This window comes from Tenrec ecaudatus, chromosome 1 (assembly GCF_050624435.1).
Source record: "Tenrec ecaudatus isolate mTenEca1 chromosome 1, mTenEca1.hap1, whole genome shotgun sequence".
Taxonomy (NCBI): domain Eukaryota; kingdom Metazoa; phylum Chordata; class Mammalia; order Afrosoricida; family Tenrecidae; genus Tenrec; species Tenrec ecaudatus.
Window position 1 is genome coordinate 219,976,475 of NC_134530.1, and position 12,727 is coordinate 219,989,201.

Here is a 12,727-nt window from a genome sequence, read left to right on the forward strand (position 1 = left end):
TGCTTTTTTTATTCTTTGATGCACGATACCTGATCCCTTCAACACCTAATGGTCACACAGGCTGGTATGCTTCTTCCATGTGGGCATAAGCAAATGTGGTGAAGAAAGCTGATGGTGCCCGGCTATCAAAAGATATAGGGTCTGAGGTCTTAAAGGCTTGAAGATAGACATAGATGACTTTTAAGCCCCTTTCCAACTCTCAAAAGGAGCTCTGGTGACAGAGTGGTTGATGCACTTGACTGCTAACCAAAAGGTCGGCTATTCAAGCCCACCAGCTGTTCTGTGGAAGAAGGATGTAGCAGCCGGATTTTGTCAAGATTTCGTCTCCGAAACCAAAAGGAACAGCTGTATTCTGTGAGTGTGAATCAACTGAAAGCCAGTGGGTTTGGTTTGGGCTTTGGGTTCAACTCTAAAACTGTACTTCCTGACCAAAGAAATGCCTATTTATAGCTAAGCCAACCTTGATTCTCAGAGCTGCCTGTACCCGAAGCAAATGCTCCAATGAGCTCGGGGATGGCTCGGACCAGCCTCGAATCTGAAGGATGTGGCTGAAACTGGACTAGCCTTTGGGAATGCTAGCTGATTGCATGGGTAGAGTGGGGGAGGAGTCGGCAGGGGGAAGCAAATGACGTCATTTCACTCTTCTTACCTCATTTCGTGACTTTGGAATAGTAGGAGCAATGGCTAAATTGGTAAGCGTTCTTTTGGCCACTGCAGCACTTTCTGCAGTTCATTCAAATTGGTGCTAAGGAGTAACTGCTTCCCCGTGAGCACTGTGCGGTCTGTGAGCCCTCATTCAGACACGCAGATCCACCAGAACTGCCCACGATTCTACCCCGAGGTGCCAGTCCATCGCTTTAGAGATAGACCAACTGACGTCCTGACGGGTTTACGTACAAAGACTCCTGTCGCTGTGCAGTCCCCTTTGCAGAGAGCTGCTAGGGTTTCGCATTCAATGTGAGCATGCACCCATTGCAGCCAAGAGCTTTTTGTCGGAGTTCTGGACCGGCGACTCCTTTTACCGAAGTGTTTCCTCCGCTTTACTCCCTTCGATGCCTCCCTAACCGTCACCGTGCCTCAATTCTTGCTCTATCCCCAGCACGCACGTGGAGTACTTCCTAGGTGATTCTCTCAGAAGCAGATCTGTAAAACCATGTCTAGGAAAAGGCAGGGACCGTGTGGCGTCTGGTGGAAGCAGGTAGCGTGACCAATGGAAAGCGAACTCCAGGGCGAAGGCGCGGCGTCCGCGCGTCCACCAGAGGGCGGCATAGAGCCAGCTGGCGGGGCCGCGCTCCGCGGGGTGCGTGCAGGTACCGCACGCACAGGTGTCCTGGCTTCCGAAAGCAGCGTGCTCCAACCTGGCCACCTAGTTTTCTAAAGCGTGGGCATAGGGAATTGCTGCTTCATAGACCGTCTGGGCTTAATTAAAGAACACACCAGAACCGTCTCGCCTAGTACAACAAATTGCAATTTGTGTATGTGGAATTTAACAAGATGTATTCGCCGGTTGAAATTCCCATCCACTCCTGGAGAGAAAGAGGGATTTCCAGCCCCATACAGAGCACAGTCTCAGAAACCTACAAGGACAGTCCAACCTTGCCCTCTAGGGTCACTGTGAATGGGATTCGACTTGATGGCAGTGAGGGCTTTTAAACAGTATATGTCCAAGTATAAAAATATTTTTTCTTTAAAATATTTATTTTAAACTTTGAGTCACAATGTTCGCTTGGCGAGATGAGTGTGTGAGTTTATTTTCAGAGAGCTTTGGTCAAGGGGGAAAAGAAGTTTCAAGTAAAAAAAACACAACAAAAATAAGAACTCTAATAGGTGTGGTAAAAAAAAATACTTCCTGCAATGTCCTATAATTGACACCGAAGTCTTCTTGTTGAAATTTAAGGTGCTATCTCTTGGGAGAATAAAGATTTAACTTATACTTGCTCATAGCCTGTTTGTATGATGAGAACTAATTATTTTTTATTTCCTGAGGCTGAATCAAAGATCATAGAGACATGGAAAATACAATTGCCCCTGAAAGATGTGCCTCTGTTTAAAAATGTGCCCATTTGAAGGCCAGCTAGCCATGAAAGATACAGCCCGATTGTGTGTATTTTTAAAGGAGCAATCTGTGAATGTGGGGCATTTGGGTGACTAGCTGAGGGCGTCTCTGGACACCCTAGCAGTTGTTGTGTGGGTTATGCTGCAACAGGCTCTTCCTTGTTCATTTCTTTGTCAGATTGGTAGAGTTTAGCTAAGAGTGGTTTCTCGAAAAGGGTCAGGCTTCAACCAACCTTCTTTCCTATCTGAGTGAACATCAATATTTCTTCTACCCTGTAGGGAGAATTCTATTTGGAAGCTGGCGGGTAAGTTTAATTGTCCACAAGTTTAACTTGCAATAAGAAGAGGTACTGTGTCGACAAGTGACAAAGTCAATCTCATTAAGAATTTTTTTAAAAGATAATTTTATTGGGGGCTCTCACAACTCCTATAACATACATGAATTGGCTCAAGCATATTTGTAGATATGTTGCCATCATTTTTTTTTAATTTTAATAATTTATTAAGGGCTCATACAATTCTTATCACAGTTCATACATATACATACATCAATTGTATAAAGCACATCTGTACAGTCTTTGCCCTAATCATTTTTTTCTCCTCTTTTCTTTTTTTACATTTTATTAGGGACCCATACTACTCTTATCACCATCCATACTTATACATACATCAATTGTATAAAGCACATCCATACATTCCCTGCCCCAATCATTCTCAAGGCATTTGCTCTCCACTTAAGCCCCTTGCATCAGGTCCTCTTTTTTTTCCCCTCCCTCTCCTTTCCCCCCTCCCTCATGTGCCCTTGGTAATTTTATAAATTGCCATCATTATTTTACAAACATTTACATTCTAGTTGAGCCCTTGGTATCAGCTCCTCTTCCCCCCCCTCCCCGTTACCTCTTGATACACAATAAATTATTATTATGTTCATATCTTACACCAACCACTGTCTCCCTTCATCCACAGTTTCTGTTGTTCGTCCCCCTGGATAGGGGGTGAGGGGGTGGTCATCAAGAACTTTAATTGCAATAAATGAGGAAGCATGTTGTGTGTTGACTATACCTTGATTATTTTATGCATGTTGTTACCCACTGTTTGCAATGCTGCTCTAAGGCTTAAATAGTATTTATAAAGCATTGGAGAGAATCCAATGAATGCATCCGTTAGATGCTGCCTGTAGTTGCCACTGAGAAAGCTCTGACTCATAGCGACCCTTTGCACAACAAAATGAAACACTGCCCAGTCCTGCACAATGTCATTGTTGTTATGCGAGAGCCCATTGTCACAGCCACTGTGCCCAGCCATCTCCTGGAGGGTCTCCTGGAGGGTCTCCTGTAGGTTCTCCTCCTCCTTCTTCTTTTTGCACTGACCCCACTGCCTTAGCAAGTGTAATGTTCCTCTCCAGGGACTTGTCTGTCCTGGTAACATGTCCAAAATACATGAGACAAAGCTCTTCATCCTCATTTCTAAAGAGCATGCTGCTTATACATCATCCAAGACAGATTATTTGTTCTTCTGGTGATCCACGGTACTTTCATTATTATTTTTTTTGCAAACACCTGAATTCAAATGCACCAATCCTTCTGCAGTCTTCCTTATTCATTGTCCACTTGCACATACATATGAGGTGACTGAAATGCCATGGCTTGGAAGCAAAACAAAAAAGGAAATACCATGGCTTGGTTCATGCGCACCTTAGTCCTCAGAGTGACAGCTTGGCTCTTCAACACTTGAAAGAGGTCTTGTGTAGCAGATTTTCCCAATGCAACATGTCCTTTCACTTCTTTGACTGCTGGTCCCATGAGTGTTGACTGTGGAGCTAAGTCAAATGAAATCCTTGACCTTGGGGAAGCCCCAGGACACATACCGTAAGCCCTTCTGTCTAACAGTGTATATGTCTCAATCATGGCTCAGAGCCCACTTCAGGAGTCCCACTTTTAACGAGGATGTATTAATTGCCACCAACCATGTTTTGGTGACAGATTCTTCTGACCTCTCATGCCCTTTTTAAAGCTCTGGATCTCAGCAAACCTCCTTGGACACCAGTATCCCCTTGTGCTGATGTTCTCTCTTATCCAGATGGTAGGTCTCTCTAGTTGTCTTGTCCTTGTCCTATTTAAGGATGAATAAATGCTCCCATTAAATAAAAAGGAAAAGAACATAACATCCTATGGATTGCCAGAGGAACAAACACATTTATCTTGAAAGAACTACAGCCAGAAAATGCTCCTTAACAGCTAGGATGAAGAGACTTTGTCTCATGCACTTGTTATTTGAGCCTTTTTTTTAACGTTTTACTTGCAATTAAAAAAAATTCAGCAACTTAACGTATCAAACCTCCCAATGGCTTGCCCTATTCCCCCTCTCCCTGCCCCGCACTCCCTTTTCCCCACGTCTCCCTCTTGTACAATACTACACATATTTTGTCATGTTATCAGGAGACATCTGTCCTTAGTAAAGGCCATTAATCCTTGGTAAAGTAGAGAGAGAAAAAGAGAAAGACTCTTAATGGGATGGATTGACACAATGGCTCCAACAACGGGCACAAGCAGGATGTTGACGCATGGGGCCGCATTTTGTTCTGTTGTGCAGAGGCCGGCTCTGACTTGGAACAGATTCAACAGCGAGCACCTAACAATAACTCTCAAACTCACTGCCTCAAACACACAATTCTGGCTCATTGTGACCAAACAGGACAGGGTAGACTGCCCCTGTGAGCTTCCAAGCCTGAAACACTTTTGGGGAATAGAAAGCCTCATGTCTCTAGTGGAACTGGCTGGTGGGTTTGAACTGCTGACTTTGTGATTAGCAGTCCAACTTGTAACCACTACGCCACCAGGACTCCCTAACAACAACAATTTCTTGTGAGCTGATATATGGGTTAGGCATTGGGTTGCTAATTGGTTGGCAGTTCCAAACTACTAGTTCCTTCCCAAGAGGCAGAGGAGGCTGGCTGCTCCTATAACGATGTGCAGTCGCTGAGGGCTGCCTTGAGTCAACTGGGTGGTAGCAAGCTTGCTTTGGGTTTTGATATGTGCCAGGGTTGGTACCAGTCACATAGTACATCATTTGACCCGCATGACTACGCTGTGATCTATTATTACTCACATTTTTACACATAAGGAAACAGGCTCACTTCTACAGAAGAGTCAATGAATGGATATTTGGATTTAAAGCTTATACTCTGCCCACTCTACTTCTCTAGTATTTTCAAGACCTTTTTTTTGGGGGTGTGTGTCTAGAATAAATGTCCTGTTGAAACTATTTACATAAGAATGTGACGTGTAATATTGTATGCATACATATGCTTCTTCACGCCCCCACCCCCCCCAAATATTTACATTTACTAAATGTAGATTTGGGATAATGATTCCAAGTTTTTCAGGTACTCTATGTTTGTTTTCCCCACGTAGAAAATAGGGACAATTACTACCCCTTTCCCAGTCAAAAGAACGATGGGATGATTTAGGAGCTAAGATTAGAAGTCATAACACAAAAAACTACGACTCCCAAAACCCTCGGTGGAAGCTGCTGACACCAATTCAGGGCACAACCCACCCTTTAGGGCAAAGGTGACCCCGCAGGGAACAGCGGCCAGCAGTCACCAGGTAGTCCTCGCCTCTTTTCTGCTGCATCCAGGGATTTGTAGTTCCCTGAAGGCCACAGCTTGCGCTTAGGGCCGGTAGTTTTACTACAAGTCCCGTGATGACCCGGGGCCCGGGCAGCGCCTGCGCGTTGAGGTCTGGGGAGACTGCGGGCGGTGCTAGTGGCGGGAGAAGTAAAGATGGCCGCGCGAGGGTCTCCGCCTTCTGCGCCGGGCTGAAACGCTGTGAGGGAGGCGACCGCGGCTGCGGGAGTAGCAACAGCCATCTAGCAGCGATACTTTCGGCGGCCGCAGCTGTTGAGGCCGGAGCGATGGCGGAGCTGGAGCACATAGGCGGGAAGCGGGCAGAGTCGGCGCGAATGCGGCGGGCTGAGCAGCTTCGGCGCTGGCGGGGCTCGCTGACTGAACAGGAGCCCGCGGAGCGGCGCGGCGCGGGACGGCAGCCGCAGAGCCGTCGCGGGAGCCCCAGGGTGCGCTTCGAGGACGGTGCTGTCTTCCTGGCTGCCTGCTCCAGCGGGGACACCGACGAGGTGAAAAAGCTTCTAGCCAGAGGCGCCGACATCAACACGGTCAACGTGGACGGCTTGACAGCGCTGCACCAGGTAACTCCCTTCTTGCGGCCGGCGTCCAGTCTCCTGCGGATGAGCTACCCCCTGGGGAGGGTTATTGTCCCGGTGGGTCCCCGGCCCCCGGCATAGACACTGGCCCGCGTGGACTAGTCAGTTTCATTCTTGGTCCCTTTCCTCCGCTGAGCAAGCGTCTTGGCGACCCCAGGGTCTGTGCCTCAAGGAATAGTGTCACCCAGCTGCCTGGTCAGTGTTTGTATTTCCCTCCACCTCCTCGGGTTGTCATGGTTACTGGAGACCGGGCCCCTGCGTTATCCCTATAGATTAGCCCTCTTCTGTCTCGCGGTGTGCCTGTACACCACGTCAATCAACTGCAATGGTCAACGTCTTTTGCCTGACGGCCTTTCAGAAAATTCTGTCTTCTGTTTGTGTCTCTATTATAAAATCAACGGGAGAGAAGCAGATCTTTTGCAACCACGCCCTTCATTTTGCTCATATGTAGTGCTTCCATACCAGTTTGTGCCTCCCCTGGGCCCTGCCTTCTAGAGTGCCCGATGGCATTGTCGGCGGTGCCCTTCCCCGCTGCTGCCCAGCAGTGCTGACCTGCCTAAGGACTTCCTCTGAGAACCCACCCACGGGATCACTTAGCTTTGCTTAAGGCCCGCTGTAACAATTGCATGCCAGCTGTATGTTATTTTAAAAGTTTGAGGGAAAATTCCGTTATCATTTTACTCCGCTTTTCCACACTTTCGAAGCTCCCTCGTGTGTGTGTGTGTGTGTGTGTGTGTGTAGAGCGGTAGGGAGGGAGTTAAAAAACAGTCTGTGGAAAATGGAATGAAGAGATAATTGCATTCCCCCCACGAACTTTTGGAAGCCCCCTTGTCTGTAAGGCTCGAGCGTAGGGATTGTGGATGGCCTGGTAGTTTTGCGCTTGGTAATAACACCTTTGCTGCTCTTGCCTTATGCAACACTGTTCTGTGTGTACTGTCATAACCAACTCCACTTCCCCAGTGGAACTTGTTGGGTTATTTTGGTGAGCTGAGAGCTGGACTCCCACTCTTTATCCTTGTCATTTTCCTTCTTCTGCTGTCTGGGCAAAACGAATGTGTTGCCATGAAAATCCACTTCTAAATAATGACTCAACTTTATATCAAACCACTTTCCTAATATCTTAGCCAGTAGTTTAAAATTACTCCTTGTCATGTGTGCACCCCGTCTCTTTCCGATGGAGGCGCTTTGTCCTCTGTTGACCCTATTTACACCCAGACTTTTCTGTGCAGAACAGTGCCCCGCGGAAGGTAGCACCCAAAATTTGTTTAGTAATGCGTCTGTTTGAAAAACTTATTTGGTACACCTCCTGTCTCATCGTGTTTCTCAGAATTGAACCCTTGAAGTAGGTAGGGAAGGTGGTATTCTTATTCCTACTTCACAGACCAGGAAACTGTAGCTCAGAGAGATTGTTAGTGGGGCAAGGTTAGAAAGGAGGGAAATTGTTTGTAGGCATGGCATTTGGGGCATTGATGTCCAGAGTTCTGTCGAACCTGTTGCCCTTGAGTTTGATTCTGACTTTTGGTGACCCACGTGTTTCAGCGTAGAACCGTGCCGTTGGAATTTTCTTGCCTTTCATGTTTTTGAGAAGATGGCCAAGCCTTCGTTCTGTGATACCCGTGGGCGGGTTTGACTTTTTTTGTTAGTAGTCAATTGAATCCAGGGTCCTCCAAACCCCAAACCAAACTCCCTGCCATCGAGTCGATGCTGACTCACAGAGACCCTATCAGACAGGGTTGAACTGCCCCTGTGAGTTTCTGAGATTGTAACTCTTTATGAGGGTAGAAAGCGCTGTCTTTCCCCTGAGGAGTGGGGCCTGCTGTTTCAAAGTGCTGACCTTGTGGTTAGTAGCCCAATTTATAACCACTGCCACCAGGGACCTCCAGATCTCTATAAAAACTCACCCATCGGTGAGTCAATTCTGATTCACAGTGACCCTAAAGCCAAAGTCGAACTGCTCCATGGGATTTCCAAAGTTGTAAAGCTTTAGAAAAGCAGATTGCCCTCATCTTTCTTCTGTAGAGCAGCTAGTTGGTTTGAACTGTCTACCTGCTGGTCAGCAGCCCAACACTCAATCAACCATGCTGCCTAAAAAGAAGCAGAATATAAAATAGGGTAGACACCAAGAGAGCCCCATCTGTTACTTCTGATTCCTAGGCTTTTGGAAAGACGAGATCTTATTTTTCACGTGTAATTTGGGGTGTGAAGGTGCTTGAGTGCATTCTGGAGGAAATCATCTAATGGTTTCGTAGAAGGTAGAGACCATAAAGGGACACATGTGCTGAACAACACTGGCTGCGATGAAAGCACCATTTTGTCAGGGTAACTTAATCACCCTGCTTTTGAAAGCTGACTCTGCAAGCCACGCACAGTTTGATAATGCCCCCAGGAAAGCATCTACGTAGAGGCCTCTGGCGGTTGCTCTCCTTTTCTCACACCAGGTAAGCACTGTCTGGTCCCTTCTGAGCCTGCCCTCCCGAGTGCCGTGCCTTGTCTGTTCATTACCAACCCCAGACTGGGAAGTGCGCAACTTCTCTCCGATCCTTCCCTCCCTACATTCGGTCATCTCTTGAAATCGGAGAAGAAGGGGATGACAGCTCTGGAATCATTTTTTTGCTTTTCATGGCTGCAGATGCATTATAAGCATTCTCCCCGCCACCCCTTTCATTCACAGGCCTGGTAATGAGGTGAAGCGATTAGATAGTACCAGCCAGCACAACACACCAAGCAACTCCAGCTAAAGATAAAGCTCCTCAAGACTGAGCCCAGAGGACTCGCATTAGAGGCACATCCCCTTGACTCAGGACAAGGAGCCTTTTGGCCCAGGCACTCTTTCATAAGTTAGCCTTTCTCAGAGTTACAGTAAGTTCTCCAGGGTCTGGATAACTAATTCTCCTAAGATCTGTGAACATTTGTTTTCAAAATATGAGACGGGTGCCGCCAGTAGCTGACCAATATATTTTATGGCAAATCCCCCTGCTATCAATTGGAGGAAAAAATGCAGTATATGAATTATTTCATTAAAATACTCATTTGTTATATAAGCATGGTAAGCGTTATCTGGGTAATTGCTTCCTTTCACGCCTTTGCTTAGACCATAAGCCTTTTAAAAAAAATATTTTTATTGGTGGCTGGTTCAACTCTTATCACAATCCATACATCCATCCATTGTGTCAAGCACATTTGTACATTTGTTGCCGTCATAATTTTTAAAACATTTTCTTTCTACTTGAGCCCTTGGTATCAGCTCCTCATTTTTTCCTTTCCTTCCCCTCCCCTCCCTCCCTCATGAATCCTTGATAATTTATATATATTTTTTCATGTCTTACACTGACCAATGTTTCCCTTCACCCACTTTTCTGTTGCCCCCATTGGGAGGAGGTTATATGTAGATCATTGTGATTGGGCCCCCCTTTCTCCCCTCCCTTTCCCCTTCCCCTCCTGATAATCACTACTCATTATTTGACCATGAGCATTTGACCAGCAGTGGGTTTTCTTCATTGATGTGGGGGATGGGTTGTCTCCTCAGCTACAAGGTCAGACTTGGGGGTTGTGGTGCCTTGGTGTTACTTTGGACGTGGAGACCTTTCTTTCTTGGCAGCCTTTGCTTAGACCACGAGGTGCTTGAGTCAAAGATAACAAGCTCCAGGGGGCCTATTAATAATACTGGAAATAGACTGGGATAAGAAGTATCTCAAAGGTTAGACAGGCGCCGAGGAAAGCGGAGGAAAATGATGCAGACTAAGCCGCATGTCGGTGAATGGATTAAAATTTGGTGTGCATGGGCTTGTTGTCCTGGGGTCCTTAAAAGGAACAGGGGCTTCATCTGCTTATGGAACTCTTGAAAGCACTTATTTGCTCACAAAGACTCCCCGTTTCAATTCTGTGTATATATTTTATAGGCAGGAAGTGTGGGTTAATAATTCTTTGTGTGTGGGTGCTTGAAAAAAATGTCTAAAATTGATTATTAGCACTTGTCTTTGTACCCTTTAAGTAGCCCTGGGGGTGTAGTGGGTTTCACTGTGGGCTGCCAACCACAGTGTTGGCGGTTCAAACCCACCAACCATTCCTTGGGAGGAAAATGAGGCTATCAGCTCCTTAAAGAATTACAGTCTTAGGGGGGCTGATATCAAGGAGTTCAAGAAGAAAGAAAATGTTTTGAAACGGATTGTAAGAGCAGCTGTCCAATACTGCCAGATGTGATTGAATGATGGAATGTTATGATATCTGTAAGAGCTCCCAATAAAATGATTTAAAAAATAAAGAATGACAGTCTTGGAAACCCACAGAGTCAGTTCTACCCTGTCACAAGGGGCACTATGAGTCAGAGTTGACTCAGTGGCAGTGGGTTTGGAGAGTTTTGTATCTGTAAGGTGTCCCGGTAGCGCTGTGAGTCAGACATGGGGCTTCTAGCCACAATGTCACTGGTTCAAACCCACAAACCGCTCCTTGAGAAAAGGTGAGACTGGCAGCTCACATAAAGATTATAGTCTCAGAAACCCTCTAAAGCAGAGGTTCTCAACCTCTGTGGGTCACGACCCCTTTGGGGGAATCAAATGACTCTTTCACAGGGGCCGCCTAAAACCATTGGGAAACACATATTTCCAATGGTTTTAGGAACTGAGACACTGCTCCTCTATCCGTCTCCAGGTGGGTTTGCCCACATGCAGATATGCCCACATACGAGTACCCAACATGAAGACTGTTTACCCATGCTACACCATGCTTCAAGACAAAATTTCATTGATTTGTTATTAGAAGTAAATATTTCACAATATATAATTACATATTTATTGTTTTTGTGTTTAATCCCTGTGCTTTAATGATGTTCAATTTGTAACAATGAAAATATATCCTGCATGTCAGATATTTACATGACGATTCATAACAGTAGCAAAATGACAGTGATGAAGTAGCCACGAAAATAATTTGGTGGTTGGGGGTCCCCACCCCATGAGGCACTGTGTGAACAGGTGGTGGCACGAGGAAGGCGGAGCACCGCTGCTCTCGGTCAGGTCAAGAGCGATGAGAACAGTTGTGAGCATGTGCAGACTCGGGCGATGTTTCATTCTGCTGCGCAGAGGGTCGCTGCCGGTTGGAACCAACGTGATGGCCCCTAACAACAGCAGATCTCAAGACAGGATCTTGGAAAGGAAATTTTTTTCTGGGATTTGCTAAAGTGAAGGCCTGCTAATGCTGCGTACATTATCATCGGCTTATCTGTCTGTGCTGAGTGTGGTGGGGGAGACTGATATTTTTCTGCTCAGATCTTGCCACTGACGCTGTCTGATCAGTCCTAGAGACACCTAGGAGAGCAGAATGATGCTGAGCTTGTCTCCGAAATTCAGATCTCAGGGTCCAAGCTGAGATGCTCAGGTCACCCCAGACGGAATCCCCTACTCCTAGAACTGCCTCAGTCTGACCCTGTAGCCTCAGAAAGACTATTTTCCTGGAAGGGATTTGGAGATAGGGCAGATGGACAGAAGAAGAAAGAGTGAGATAGCAATCCCCGTTGAGTCAAAGAGCAAGATGGCAGTGTGTTCATTTAACATAGACTAATATGTCACTGTATGGTACCTTGCATGGTAAATACAAGAACACATGTCTTCTTAACCTTTCTCTTTTATTATCCTAAGTTCATTACTCCTTTAGTAGCTCCTTCTGTGAATAGACTGCATTATCCTGTGTATTGATGAATCCGTTTTTAATGTTGAGACGCATGGAAAAGTAGGCATCAGAAGATCTTACTAACAGAAAATGGGTGAAGGGAGACATCGGACAGGGCAAGATATGATAAAATAACAATTTATAAATTATCAAGGGCTCATGAGGGAGAGGGGAGCAGGGAGGGAGAGGAATAAAAAGAGGACCTGATGCAAAGGGCTTAAGTGGAGAGCAAATGCTTTGAAACGATGAGGGCAATGAATGTACAGATGCGCTTTACACAATTGATATATGTATGGATTGTGATAAGAGTTGTATGAACCCCTAATAAAACGTTTTTTAAAAATCTTACTGATTTCTTCATTACTGTAGCGCTAGGACAGTCATCCTGGGTCATCTTAGTAGCTTACCTCTTGAGATTGGTTAATATGATGCATCAGACTATGTTGGGCACCTGGCCTCTTGCCTTATGAGTGTTAGTCCCAAGTTTCCACACTCGAATGGCCCTCACAGCCAGATTTGGAAATGACACTGATTTTATTTTGATGGCTATGTTGTGTTGTTTGTATGCACTCAGTGGCAGTGGGTTAGGGGGTGGTTTGGTTTTAATTACCCCAGGTTAGCTTCAAATGAATTTTATTTGTTCCCTAGCCAAATTTTCCTTTTCCATTTTGCAAAAGCCCTGCTGAGTAGCTTTGTACCACTAGTTGTGCGTACCACTAGTTGTGCTTATAGAATATTCTTTGTGTTTTAAAATAAGCAGGATGGTAGGTAATATGAGTAGATTCAA

At 45.8% G+C, this 12,727-nt stretch overlaps 1 protein-coding gene across 6 annotated transcripts in view; it reads left to right on the forward strand.

The window, feature by feature from the left end:
* Positions 1-5,833: 5,833 nt before the first annotated feature.
* PPP1R12B (protein phosphatase 1 regulatory subunit 12B) overlaps positions 5,834-12,727 on the forward strand; it is a 261,922-nt gene continuing 255,028 nt past the window's right edge. For all 6 annotated transcript variants that reach the window (XM_075528922.1, XM_075528929.1, XM_075528946.1 and 3 more), the window contains exon 1: positions 5,834-6,261. In XM_075528922.1, the coding sequence (XP_075385037.1) occupies positions 5,971-6,261 (291 nt within the window). In that variant the 5' untranslated portion in view covers positions 5,834-5,970. The remainder of the gene's footprint in view (positions 6,262-12,727) is intronic.